The sequence below is a fragment of the Narcine bancroftii genome, chromosome 9 (genome assembly GCF_036971445.1).
Source record: "Narcine bancroftii isolate sNarBan1 chromosome 9, sNarBan1.hap1, whole genome shotgun sequence".
NCBI classification, from domain to species: domain Eukaryota; kingdom Metazoa; phylum Chordata; class Chondrichthyes; order Torpediniformes; family Narcinidae; genus Narcine; species Narcine bancroftii.
In genome coordinates, this window is record NC_091477.1 from 49,005,844 (window position 1) to 49,020,630 (window position 14,787).

The window sequence follows — 14,787 nt, forward strand, 5'->3', positions numbered from 1 at the left end:
ATAGGAGCCTATAATTTGTGATGGACAACATTCATTTATAAAGTATGTGAGTGGATTAATAAATTTGCAAATGATGCCTAGATTGGTGTTGTGGACAGTGTAGAACAATGGTTCTCAACCTTTTTCTTTCCATACACGTACCATTTTAAGTATTCCCTATGCCATAGGTGCTCTGTGATTAGTAAGGGATTGCTTAAGGTGGTATGTGGTTGGAAAGAAAAAAGTTTGAAAACCACTGTTTTAATCGTCCCTCATTGACTCGTTATGTGCATGGTTTCAGAACTCCAAAGGAAGTGGTCCAATGACAATTTTTCTCAAGCCAAATATTTCAGTAACAATTTTGGGTCTGGAGCAGTGATTCTCAACCTTCCCTTCCCACTCACAGACCACCTTAACCAATCCCTTGCTAATCACAGAGCACCGATGGCATAGTGATTATTTAAAGTGGGATGTAAGTGGAAAGAAAAAGATTGAGAACCACTGGGTCATCAAAGAATAGAATATAGACAATGGCAGACAGAGTTTAATTTGGACAAGTGAGGTGTTCCACTTTGGGAGGTCTAATGTAAGTGGTTAATGGTAGGTATCTTAAATGTATTGACGTGCAGAGGGATCAGTGGATCCTGGTCCTTAACTCATTGAGAGGCAATTAAAGTAGGTAGGCTGGGAAAGAATGCAAGGAGTACGCTTGACTTCATTGGCTGGGGCATTGGGTGTAAAAGTAAGAAGGTCATTTTGCAAATATATAAAACTCTGGTTAGGCTGCATGTGGAATTTTATGCGCAATTTTGATTAGCCCACAGGCTCTGACCTCTCATCCATTGAAGTCATGTATGTGAGGCACTGCCTCAAGAGGGCAGCCAACATCTTAAAGGACCCCCATCACCCTGGTCATAACCTCTTCTCACTGTTGCATTTGGACAGAAGGGACAGATGCCCCAAGTCTAGCACCTCGAGGTTCAAGAGCTGTCAGGCTCTTGAACCTCCCCTGGTTACACTAATCTGGCATGGCTCTGACAACCATAAAAGGACTATGTGGACTATTGCCAGGTTACTTTTATCATGAGAATAACTGAATATTTAATGCCTATCCAGTTTTTTGAGTAGTTTCGGAATTTGACTTTTTAATTCAAGTTTTAGTTTGTAATTGTTTTCAGTTGTGTTGTAGTTGTCGTATTTTTTACCAAGTATCTGTTCAGCTGCATCAAGTCAGAATTTTGGGGCATATGTACAGTGTATGTGACAATGACGCATTATCATTTCAGGAAGGATGTGGCAGCTTTAGAAAGGATTCTGAAATGTTTTTACTAGGATGTTGCCTATATTAGAGGGGATGAGTTATGGAGAGAGATTGGACAAAACTTCATTGTTTTCTCTGGAGCCTTGGAGGCTAATGGGGACCTGATAGAGGTACAAATTCATGGGAGGCATTGATAGGGTGGGCAAAAGTGTCATACACAAGACGACACATGTTTAAGGTGAGGGGGAGGAATTTTAAATGAGATGTGCGGGGCAACTATTTTAGATAGAATGATGGGTGCCTGGAATGGGGTGCTGGGGTAATGGTGTAAAGATATAGAGGCTTCAGTATACACACTAATATGAAGGGAATGAAGAAAAATCCATGAAGTGTAAGCCATGGAGTTTTAGTTTGATTTGAACATAGTTTTTAGCATAGACACAGGGCCTTTTCCTGTGCTCTGCTGTTCGATATGCTGTTGGTACTGTCTGGCTCGTCTGATAGAGTGAGCAGGGATGAATTCCTATGATTAAGAGTAATGTAGCTGAAGCCCTGGAATCAGAAAGCTCTTGCGGGTAGCAGTGTGATGTAACAAATAACTTGTAGTTTTATTGATCGAGGGTTTGGGCACACTGCAGGCACTGGAATCCGGAGCTCAGCACAATCTAAAGAAGTACGGTTGGTGTAGCGGTTAGTGCAATGCCTTTACAGCACCAGCGATCAGGACTTGGCTTCATATCCTGTATTGTCTGAAAGGAGTTTGTACATTCTCCTCACATCCTCGGGGACTCTGGTTTCCTCCCACCATTCGAAACGTGTAGGTTAATTGAGCGGCACGGACTCGTGGGCCGAAATGGCCTGTTACCGTGCTGTAGGTCTAAATTAAAAAATTTAGAACAAGTTGGGTTGAACAAAATAAGCTGTTCCAGCAGATTGTGTTGAGCTGCCTTCTTTTTCTAACACCATCTTATCAAATGATATTCCATTCAACTAAAGATACTGATCTGTTTTTTAAATGTTAACAACTTGTAGCCACATATCAAACTACCTTTTCCTCCATAAAAGTGCTGCCAGTACCTGTAAATTTTACAACTATTGGCTTTTTGAAGACCTGAGCACAAAAATGGCAGGTGAAAATGTATTTTGGTTGAATTTTGCATTACTCTAATGAAGATGTTTACTCACTTAACCTCCAGTGAAAGTGTGGACAAAGGGAGATGAGAGCAGTGCACACTTCTTCGTGTCAGGGACAAAATTCTATCAATTTTGAACTCAAATTAAAATCTTTTCATAGTTCGATCAAAGTGTGTGAAGAATTTATGTCAACAGATCCATCAAATCAATCACGCGGGACAGAAATAGGCCCTTCATCCTACAATGCTCCTCATTGTCCATAAGATTTGCGTGCATTTGATCTATGGACGTATGCTTTGCTGATTCAAGTATTTGTTTAGATGCTTCAGCACTGTTAAGAGTCTTGCAGAAGTGGGTGGTGGTAATGCTGTTGCTTGAATCTGTTCCACAGCTGCACTCACACAACAGCTTTAACAATGGGACATAGTTATCAGTTGAGAGTCATGGGGGGGGGGGGGGCGGGGGGGTATGGGTGGAGGTCAAACATATATGAGATAAGTTGGAATTTATTGTCGAGAGTGGGTGAATCTCTGGAACATGCTCCCGTGGAGGGTGCTGGGGGTATTTAAGGTGGAGGTACTTATTGGACTTGTCGGCCACAGACGAGCCTGCAGCTGACGTGGACTTTTTACCCCCTCCATAAATCTTCGTCCGCAAAGCCAAGCCAAAGAAGAGATAGCTATGAATGATCAGGGAATTCAGGGCTATGGGGAACTGACTCAGTGAAGAAGTTGAAACCCTGGGTAGATCGTCATTAACAATGGGACAGTTTGAGGGGCCAAGTGGCCTATCCCTGCTCAATTTTCACAAACACTCAAAATCACTTGTCTAGGAAGAAATATTGTTTTTATAATTTAGCAATGCTCTGATTTTACTCTTGCACTATCTCAGAATTTATTGTCCTGAACATGTCACAAATGTACTGTTTTGCAGCAGCATTATATTACAAATGCTGCTATAAAATTGTATTTTAAAAATACATAAATTAGCTCATAAATAAGAAAGGGAGATAGTGTCTGGTTTATTGTCCATCTGGAAATCTGAAGGCCAAGAGGAAGACACTGGCCTTGTGCCACTGGGTGCTCGATCTCGAGTTCCTGTACCTCCTTCCCAATGGTAGCAGTGAGAAGAGGGCATGGCTTGGGTGGTGAGGGTCCTTGAGGATAGAGGCAGCTTTCTTAAGACACCGCATCTTGTCGATGCCCTCAGTGGAGGGGAGACCGATGCCCGAGATGGCACTGGCCGAGTTCACAACTCTCTGACTGTAGTAAAACATGAAAGTCGGCAGACAATGTGGCTGAAGTAAAACACGAAGATGGAAAAACTCTGTTTGACCTGCTGAGTTTCTCCAGCATTGTGTTTTACTCACAACACTCTGGAGGTTTTTTTTTTCTTGTCCTGTGCATTGGCACTTCCATATAAGGCTGTGGTGCAACCAGTCAGAATGCTCTTCACAGTAAACCAGTGAAAATTTGCAATAGTGTTTGGTGATGTACCAAATCTCCTCAAATTCCTTACAAAGTATAGCTGTTGTATTACATGGGGGTTGACTTTCCTGCATAGCACACAGAATAAAAAAAATTCACTTATCTCTGTATGTAACCAGAAGCAAGGAATAAAATAGTAAAAATAGTTTACAAATTGAAATGCAAAATAAAAAAAACACTTCAATATAATTGAAGTTAACTTAAGTCAAATCCAAGTTCTCTTTGTGTTCAGCTGACAGCCAATTCATCTTGTTCATTCTATTGGGATTGCTGTACTAGGTGGGCAGGTTTCCCAATCTGAGATGTGGGAATCCTGCGGAAGTCGATGTGTGGCTCTTCTGGTCTTCCTGGCCAACCCCCTCATTCAGCACACACAGCTAGCTGCTCAGGTAGTGAGGCAGAATTCCCACCTAGGGGAGCTCCAACTTGGAACTCGGGCCATGAGCCCGGAAATCAGTAGAGTAGGTCAGCTTGCTTGATGTATTTAATTTGGAGAGCATCCCTACTATAGTAAAATGGACCATTTTGTCCTGTCCTAAACCCCAGAGGCCTCTCTTGGCAGCTAACCTAAATCTTCCCACTTTATTACAAAATTTAAGGAAAGGCCATAAGTTGTGTCAGTAAGGTTGGATGAAATTGAGGTGAGAGTGGACTTGAAGAAGTTGACATGGAGCAATTCTGCTGAATAACCTGTTTCCTGGTGGATTATTCTAATTCTACGTTACTTTCTCTGAATCTTTAACATGATCTGAAATTTCCATTTATTCTCTGCTGCATCTACAATCAGTTTTTCTGAAACTATTCTCATTTCCTGTTTACTTTGCAGAAATGATTGCGCTATGAATTGAAATGGAATGTGTGGTAGTGTAGTCTCCAGCGTCATGGACTCTGGAGAGTGCAGCTGGGGAGCAAATCTGGAAATCACAAAGGAAACCGAGTATGATTGATAAGTGCTGCAGGATTCCAGGGTGTGACAACTGAGTATTGAACTTGAGCAGTTCCAAGCTGCCCTTGAATCCCTGTGTTGCGGGCACATCTTGGAAGAGGCTCAAAATCCCCCTTTACCCTACCTGATGAGGTAGCTGTGTCCATGGGGTAATTTATTTCTCTCCGAGTACCTGTGTAATTTGGCTCTTTTTTGTGGACGCGACTGAATTACTGAAGGGTAACTGCTGAGTAATATATATAGAATTGCAGAGAAGCTGCAGCTTGAAAAATAGCCTCATCATCTTCACTGATCTTTGCAGATGTTTTTAGCTCTGCAAACATCTCCACCCATCCTGTTTTATCTGATACTTATCATTCTCTTCACCTTGTGTGCACCTGCCTTATTTGCATCAACCACTTCACTTGCCAGTCAGTGAGTTGGTATTCTAACAACTGGTAATCAATTAATTATCTGCTTGAATATAAAAGTGCAATTGAATTTGTGCAATGTGGATGGAATCTATTAGCAACCTTTTGTGGCTTAAAGCAATGTAAATGCCTTAATTCAAACTCAAATTCACGATGGGCCAAAATTAAAAACTTGGACTAAGTCGAGGGCCGAACTAAATATTTATTGAAAATTTTCAACAACATCTGCATGTTTTCTCTTCTTTCAACATATGTAATGTTAAACTTTTTCTTATTAAAATAAATGTTTAATAATAGTTTTGGATAAACTCTTTCATTGTCATTGGCCCATTTCCTTTGGAGCTCTGAAACCGTGCACATGACGAGTCAATGAGGGATGATTAAAGCAGTAGTCTTCAAACTTTTTCCTTTCCACCCACAGACCACCTTAAGCAATCCCTTACTAATCACAGAGCACCAATGGCACAGGGACGCGAGTGGAAAGAAAAAGGTTGAGAACTGTTGTATTGTGGTAACTCCACATCTGATTAGGTTAATTGTTAGGCAAGTGGTCAGAGAAGGACCCCCCCCACCCCAAGAAAGACTTAAATCACAGGAACAAAATAAGCTTCCGTCTCACTGCTCCCAATCTTACACGCAGTCCTGATGTGGAATGTGGGGTCGCAGCTCCACGTTCACCCGAGTTCAGGTGCTGTCTGTGTGGAGTTTGTACGCTCTCCCCTTGTCTTGGACCAACAGGTCGGTCGCCTGACGAAGGCACCCGAACCCCCTGTTGAAACGCTGGCGTCCGGGGCGGTGGAGGAATTGGCTGAGAAGAGCGCGTTGCTCCCACCCCCTTCCCATGGTTGGAGAGGGATTAAACTGCGATCTCACAGCGCCGGGCTCGTCTCCAACAAAAGGAGCGGGAGGCAGGGTCCGCCGCGCACGGAGCAAGGGGGAAGGCATCGCTAACGAGACGTTTGGTCCAGCGTCGCCGCTGAAGCGCAGACCCAGCGAGGATGGTCCCCAACTCCAGCTGCATCTGTGTGTCCGGGAGCCGGGCGTGCTGAGTGCGGCGCTCCGATCCCCGGGATTCGGGACTCTGAGATCCCTCCACGCCTCCGGCGCCTTCATTTTCACCTTCAGTGTGCATCCGCTATACTGGCGCGGCGGCCAGCGGGCCAACTCTAATATATATTTAATATGATCTTGCGGGCCAAATATAATTATTTGGCCCGCGGGCCAGAGTTTGACATGTGTGCCTTAATTGAATGCAGCTTAAGTTCCGACCAGAATGCCATGGAGCTGTACAGGGGAATTTGGGGGAATTTACAGCTGTTCTATATCATCATAGTCTCACAGGTTAGAAATGGACCCTTAGCCCCATCATCTTTCTTGTGTTCTTGGTAATGTTCTATCCAGTCTTGCTTCATTACTGAACATGAGGGGGGGTCTTCTTCACCCAGAGAATAGTGAGAGCGTGGAACGAGCGTCTAGCTGAAGTGGTAGATGCAGGCTCAATTTTAACATAAATTTGAACTGATGTATGGATGGGAAAGGCATGAAGGGCTAGGGACTGAGTGCAGGTCAGTGGGACAAGGCAAGAAAAAGTGGTTTGGCAGAGACTAGAGGGGCTGAAGTGGCCTGTTTCTGTGCTGTAATTGTTCTATGGTTCAATAATTTGATAATGTAAAATTAGGTCAGTCTTTATCCCAGGGCAAAAATGTTAAATACAGAGGGATAGGTTAAAGGTGAGAGGAGGGTGGTAGATGCCAGGAATGCACTGTCAGGAGAAGTGGTGGAATCAGATGGGACATGGTTTAAAAAAAAAAAAAAAAAAAAAAAAATTCCTTTGGACAAATACACGATCAGGCATGGTATCGAGAGAATGTGGACCTTTTGAAGGGATGAGTTCAGATTGAGATCATGACTGGCACAGATGTCATGGGCCGAAGGCTCAGTTCCTTTGCCTTACTGTTCCACTGGTTACACCACAGCCTGGTTTGGAAAGTCGGGAGCAGAAAGTGGCAAGCCCATCACTGGTTCTGACTTCCTGCCCATTGGAGCCATCTGTGTGAGACACTGCCTTAAGCAGGCAGGCAACATCCTAAAAAGGCCTTGGTCACAGCCTCTTCTCACGGCTACCTCCAGGCAAATGCAAAAGAAGCTCCCAAGTACTTGTAGGTTCCAGAACAGTTTTTATTTTGATGAGATAATAGGCTTTTTAACATTTCTTTCCTACCCCAATCTTAACAATACCTCAAGATCCATCTGCACTATTGTTGCATACAATTTTTTCTGCAACTATAAATATTTATATTCTTTATTTCTTTTTATTCTCTTACTTGATAATGACATTGACATTGCTTCTTAGTGTGTTTTCCAGTTGCAACAAGCAAGGATTCTGGTGGACAGTTAGTTTAGAGGTTAGTGAGATGCTATTACAGAGCCAATGGTTTGAGTTTGAATCTGGCACTGTCTGTCGGGAGTTTGTACGCTCTCCCTGTGAAGTGTGTGGATTTTGTCTGGTTTCCTCCCACCATCCAAATCATGCAGGGTTGTAGGTTAATGGGTTGTCATTGGGCGGCATGGGCCTCGATTCCCAGAATCAGCTTCTACTCTTGAAAATTTAAAAAAAAAAGCTTTAATCTGCACATTGTTCTTGACAACAAACCCTTGTTCATTTATTCATTGCATGATCATGGAACTGCAAGTTTAAAGGGGTGGGGGGGTTGATGGAGAACAGGCTTAAAGAATTATTGAGGACTGTTTCCATCCAACACACGGTATCTTTGACTCACTACCATCAAGCTGGAAGTATAGGAGCATCAAGATCAGCACTGCTAGGCTCAGACGCTGCTGCTTCCCACAGGCTGTGAGATTGCTGAATAGTATCCTGTAACTAAAATATTTGTATATATTTTAAATTCTATCTCTGTGTGTGCATCGTGGTCCAGGTTGTATTTGTACAAAATCGATCACCCTGTCTGCATTCAGCCATGCTTACTTAGTTAAATTTGGAATGACAGACTCATTCGCAATGCGATTGCAGTCAACGAGAATTGCCTATTTACCGGGAGGATGACACAACTGAAGCGTTTGCAGAAAGAAACAATAACTGCAGGTTCTCTGAACGTAACATGTTTCCCAACTCACGCAGTCCTTTTCTTATTTCCCAGGGAACGTCAGTAAACTGAAGCCAGCGGCTCAAATGTACAACCACATCGCCAAGTATGAGATTATGATACCTCGCTGGCTCACCACAGGATCTTCTGTAGACCTTCAGTCTCGTAGCCAGGTACAGTTGTGGTACGCTATTGAACAGAAGCAAACACACAAAACATAAAGTCTGTTCTACAGGCTTTATTCAACATAAACTTCCACAGAGCTGGCTGTAAGAGTGCTGTGCAAGCTCTGAGACTGGCCTCGAAGGGCCGGATCTAGCTTGTATCCCAGTGGATGATTGGCAGTGACTGGGTGGGGCTTGGACCATTCAGGTTGACTGATTGTTAGCTGGCCAGGTGTTGCCTTGTCCTCCGGTGCCTTTCTGCAGGTACACAGGTTGCCCCCTGCAGTAAGCTAGTGGTATCTCACCACAACAAAAGGTTAACCAGATAACTAGCTCATTATGTTCATTATGGCCTTCAGCATACTGTGATTCAGGTCAGATTTCAGATTTATTGACAGAGTACATGTATAACATCACATACAACCCTAAGATTCTTTTTTTTCCTGCCAGTGAGGCAGAATCACCACTTTAAAAAAAAAACTACTCAACATATACATGGAAGCAAATAAAGAAATGTAAACAAACTGTGCAATACAGTGAGGAAAAAAAATCAATAAAGTGGAAAATTAAAAGTTCTTAAATGAGTCCTCAATTGAGATTGTTGTTGTGGAGTCTGGGGGTGCTGGTTGGTGTGGATCCTTGATGCTGCTGCTCTCCAACAGCATCGTTCCCTGTAGATGTTCTCAATGGTGCCACCTTTGGGAGACTCCGTGAGAATGTCTGGGAGCAGAGAGGACTCCGTCTTACCACCAAGCTGAAGGTCTACTGTGCAGTGGTCCTTGCCACCCTCCTGTACGCCAGCGAGACTGTCTACAGCAGACAAGCCAAACAGCTCAACCATTTTCACCTGAGCTGTCTCTGCCTACTCCTCCACATCAGGTGGCAGGACAAAATCCCTGACACGGAAATCCTGTAACGAGCCTCCTACACCCTCCTGCTGAAAGCGCAAGCCAGGTGGGCAGGAAATGTGGTCAGAATACCAGACAGCCGATTGCCTAAGCAGCTGCTGTATGGAGATCTGTGTCAGGACAAGCGATCAGTCGGGAGGTAGAAGAAACATTACAAAGACTGCCTCAAAGTGTCCCTCAAAGGCCTGGGTGTTGACATCAACACGTGGGAGATGCTTGCCCTCGACCATCCAGTTTGGCGCAGCAAGATCACCACAAGACCTCGTGCAGCTGAAGTCAGGCGCATCATCGAGGCGCAACAAAAGCATGCTGTGCGCAAGGCCCGAGCAGCATCCACTGCCACAACAGCACCCACCCGTTGGTGTCCCACATGTGGGCGAGCCTTCAGGGCCTGGATTGGCCTCACCAGTCACCTCTGGACCCACAGCCACCAATCTCCCATTTTACTTTGAAGCCATGGTCATCTTCGACTATGAAGGACAAAAAAACAACAACAACAATGGTGGCGAAGGTTTTGTCTCTGATGTCCTCCTGTATTCACTGGAGTTCGAATGATTGTGAAAGGGTTGATTGACGTTGGCTGTCCATTTCCCTCAGGGACTACCTTCTTTGGTGAATTTCTTCAGCATTTTATTGTGGCTCTAAAATCCTGAGGGTGACTGTGAAGAGGATGTTTCCTCTTGCTGGAGAATCCGGAAATAGAGGTTACTGTTTTTAAAATAAGGGGCCCCACTTAAGGAAGGGATAAAGCAATTTCTTTCCTCTGAAGGTGATGAATCTTTGAACTTTCTTTTTAAGAGGGAGGAGTCCTTGTATATTTTTAATGCACATGTGGATAGGTTTTCAATGAAAGTAAAGAGGTAAAAGACATGGTGTTGAAGTAATAATCAGATGAATCTTGAGGACATGGAAATTAGATGGGGCCGTAGATAGGTTTAGGCCCAAAGCTATTGAATGAGTGATATCTTGTGGGACTGTATTTCCTGTGAGAGGGCAACACAGTTAGCATTGCAGTTGGCACAACAATATTACAGTGCCAGTGTCCCAGGTTCAAATCTCGCCCTATCTGTAAGGAGTTTGTGCATTCTCCCCATACCATGTGGGTTTTCTCTGGGTTTCCTTCCACATGCCAAAGGCATACGAGGTTAGTAGGTTAATTGGTTTCATGGGTGTATTTGGATGCCACAGGCTCATGGGCTGGAAGAGCCTGTTACCCGTACTGTACCTTTAATTGTGACGAATGTGCTTTGATTAATTTTCAGTCTAATGTTAAAACTTTATTTTACTAGTTATGGATTAATAAATTAGTTTGGGTGGTGACAGGGGCACAAAGACAACACATTAGCATTTCAAATGCACAAAGTTCTTTGAGATGGAAGACAGAAGCCAGTTTGAAAGATGGAATGGCTGCTTCTGCAGTTGAAGCCAAAAACCATAGGTGTTATCTCAGAAGCACCTGTATAAACACACAGCCATTTTGTCTTCACGTGGGCAGACAGCCGAAACCAGAAGAGAACCGTTCAACAAAGTTAATTGCTTTGATTCTGTGAATGTGGACTTAAATGCTTTTCGCACATCCGTGTGAAAAGCATTCTGAATTTCAAAGACAGAAATGTTATCACATACCTTGAGATGAGAGATTTGCAAGAAATATATTATTGAAATGAGAGCCAAAAAAGTCAGTTTAAAGAAATTTGCCGTCTCTGCTCAGACAGGACTGACCAGCAGCAATATTTTCTGCAGAAGGGGGAAAGCTAACTCCTAATAAAAGGGGACACAGAATAAGTAGATTTCAAAAGAGACGCTGCCTTTTGTCTGCCTCTCAGATAAAGAGGACAGTTTCATCGTTTGGAAAACAGATCCCAAAGTCTTCATTCAAGAGATGAAGATTTGACCTCCTGGAAAGGTAGGATTTGTATTATCCTATTCACAGGAGATGTATTTGTGGCCCAGAAGATGGTCACTTTATTTTGAAGAATATCTCTCAAGGACAACTCATCGAAAGAATTGTGAGTTTAAAGAGGCGTGAAGATATGATGATTTAAAGCATTTTATAATGATTTCTGAACTGAAAATTTGAGAGACCTTCAAGCAAGCCTAATGTTAGAATTGACTTTTCAGAGTTGGTCTTTAATACACACACACACACACACACACACATTTACATTTGCTCAAAGTGGTGTTAAATTTAAAGATAATAAGAAATGTTATTTAATAGTTTAATAAAAAAAACCTTATTTTGAATTTACCCTTGTCTAGTGAATTTTCCATTGATGTTTATTAGTGCTATCAAGGTCCCTTTAGTCCCTAACAAAATTAAGTGTTGTTAGTTCATAATATTAAAATTAAATTAAAAAACCTCATGACCCACTGCTATGCCCGATTTGTACACGTATCTGAGTAAGTGTATTTGTTGGATGAATTCAAAAGATTCCCCGGCATTATTCAGAGATGAGCGCAATAAATAATGTTACCCTTTTATTAGCACCATTGCCTTTGGGACACCAGATCTTGCCATTTGTGGGATCTTGCCTTGTGCATTTGTAGATACCACATTTCCCCAGCCCTTGACTGTGAACACGCAGAAGTTAGCTGTGAAACATCAAAGATCCAAATGTTGGAATCTGGAGCAAACAAAACGATGGAGGAATCTGCCACCTCATTTTCTGCCCATAGATGATGTCTGGCCTTCTGAGTTCCTCCAGCAACTCTTTGTTAACTGATGTTGGCTGTATGTTTATTGTGGGGCAGCAGAGACTGAGAAGGTAATATATAAATTCCAGTTCTTTCTAATTTTTTTAAATTTCAAAATTAAGAGTATTCACAATAAAGCTAAGGTTTTCAAATTTGTAGTATCCTGTTCAGATGCTTAAAGGTGCAGAGCCAATTGATCGTGTCATATTCTTTTTAAATTCTGTCATTATATGCTGTAGTGTTTTATAGCACCATTGCCACTAATGTGGCTCCCCCAGGGTTTTTTCCCCTTCTGTCTTTTGAGGGGCTTTCTTACCAGTCTTGTCCCTCAATGCCCGGGAGCGGAAGGACTGGAGACTATTTCACAAAGCTCTAGTATTAGCTGCACCAGGCCTCAGTGTGTTCATTAACAGCTACTCCTGCAGCCTGGAATGTGCCAGTCGGCAGTATTCTCTCACCGACGTCTCTTTTCCTCCGAGCCATCCATTCACGATTGGGGTGAGTTCCATTGCGAAGCTGTATCTGGAGCCTGACATTCAGTGGAGGATTGCAAAGCATTCCTGACCTGAAAATTGTACAAATAGCACTGTGGCTGGGGCTTTATCTATGGCCCAAAACTGGTTCCAATAAATAGCAAAGAGCAGTCGCAGAAAGTGAATACGTTGCAGCAGAATAAGTTAATCTGATGGATTTTTTTCTCTTTCGTTCCTCTCTCCCTCCCTCTCTGTGTGCACAGCATCCAGCCTGGGCAGAGATCAGAATCACAGCTGAAGGAAAGGACCATGTGTTACAGATCCAGAAAAATGAGTAAGTAGAAATTGGAAATGGAATTGGAATGGAGTGCAAGGTTCTGTTCAGAATAGAGGAGAGTTGAGAGCAGTGGTTCTGTTCGGAATAGAGGAGAGTTGAGAGCAGCGGTTCTGTTCGGAATAGAGGAGAGTTGAGAGCAGCGGTTCTGTTCGGAACAGAGGAGAGTTGAGAGCAGCGGTTCTGTTCGGAACAGAGGAGAGTTGAGAGCAGCGGTTCTGTTCGGAACAGAGGAGAGTTGAGAGCAGCGGTTCTGTTCAGAACGGAGGAGAGTTGAGAGCAGCGGTTCTGTTCGGAACGGAGGAGAGTTGAGAGCAGCGGTTCTGTTCGGAACGGAGGAGAGTTGAGAGCAGCGGTTCTGTTCGGAACGGAGGAGAGTTGAGAGCAGCGGTTCTGTTCGGAACGGAGGAGAGTTGAGAGCAGCGGTTCTGTTCGGAACGGAGGAGAGTTGAGAGCAGCGGTTCTGTTCGGAACAGAGGAGAGTTTAGAGCAGTGGTTCTCAACCTTCGTTTCCCACTCACATCCCCCTTTAAGCAATCCCTATGCCATCGGTGCTCTGTGATTAGGAAGGAATTGCTTAAGGTGGAATGTGGGTGGAAAGAAAAAAAATTGAAAACCATTGACTCGTTATGTGCAGGGTTTCATACCTCCAAAGGAAATAGGCAAATGACCACTTTTCTCAAGCCAAATATTTCAGTGACCTTCCCTTCCCTCTCATATACCACCGATGACATAGTGATCACTTATCTGATTCTTATGTGAGTAGGAAGATAAAGATTTAGAAGCACTGGTTTAGAGGGAGAAGGGTTTAATATTGGTTGCAGAACATGATATTTTGTGGGGCACAGTATTGAATTAAGGGTGAGAAGGACCATATGATATGGTATGAAATGTTGGTCGCTCAGTACTGGATGTAAGATTCAGTAATATTTAAGTTTGAAGAAAGATTGTTGATAGTGAACTCTGAAGAATAGAAATGTATATAAAATGAGAAGACCTTGCATTGGAGAATATGAAGAATTATTGGCTGTATTGCTTTGTGTACATTTTTTAGCAGTTCATTATAGGAATAATTTGAATCATTGAATTGTAATGGGACAGAAGGATACCATATCCTTCCCAATTACATTATCACTGGTGACCATTCAATTCCCTTGAAGTATTGGTTGATTTTTATTCCCATCAATCCTGCTGTGATTTTTTTTTCAGACATAACTACTTCATGTGGAGGGGGAAAGTAGTTTTTCTCTCATCTACTAGCCCCCCACCCACCCCCATCTTCTTCCAAAAACCTCTTGCCCCTGTTCTTTATTGTAGATTTTTCAGACTCCTGCATATCCAATCAACCGAATTTTACATTCTCTTTCCATATAATATGATTTAGTCCTCATTGCACTCTCCCCTCCCTAAAATGATACAAATACAAAAATATAAAAATACAGACTTACAAAAATCACGTAAATACCAACAATGAAAATTATCCTGTTCTTGAACTTGTTGCTAATGGGAATAACTTTCCACCATTGACTCTCTTTTAAAACCTGTCACGGTTTTGTCCATGCCCATTTATCACTTCTTTCAGCCTTCCTTTACTTTAAGGAGAACCAACTCTCCATTCTCGTCTTATAGTGGAAGTATTGGAAATCTCTTCTGAACAATTTCCAGAACATTCACCCATGATGACCAGAAATAGATGCAATCCTCCAGTTGTGGCATAATCAGATGCAATCTAAATTGCAATCTATCGCCACTATGTTAACCTCTTAATTATTGCCCTGCATCTTTCAAGGACTAATGTTCAAAGGATAAGTGCCCAAATACCTTTCATTCTGCATCTCCTTTAGAACTATCCTGTTCTCTGTTGACTCCTTATTTACTTCACATTTCCATGTA

The 14,787-nt window shown here is 42.8% G+C and overlaps 1 protein-coding gene across 4 annotated transcripts in view; it reads left to right on the forward strand.

Annotated features, from left to right (window-relative positions):
* Window positions 1-14,787, forward strand: part of adam19b (ADAM metallopeptidase domain 19b) — a 163,149-nt gene that overhangs the window by 14,983 nt on the left and 133,379 nt on the right. For all 4 annotated transcript variants that reach the window (XM_069899050.1, XM_069899051.1, XM_069899053.1 and 1 more), the window contains 2 exons: window positions 8,376-8,494; window positions 12,824-12,894. In XM_069899050.1, coding sequence (XP_069755151.1) covers window positions 8,376-8,494; window positions 12,824-12,894 — 190 coding nt within the window. The remainder of the gene's footprint in view (window positions 1-8,375; window positions 8,495-12,823; window positions 12,895-14,787) is intronic.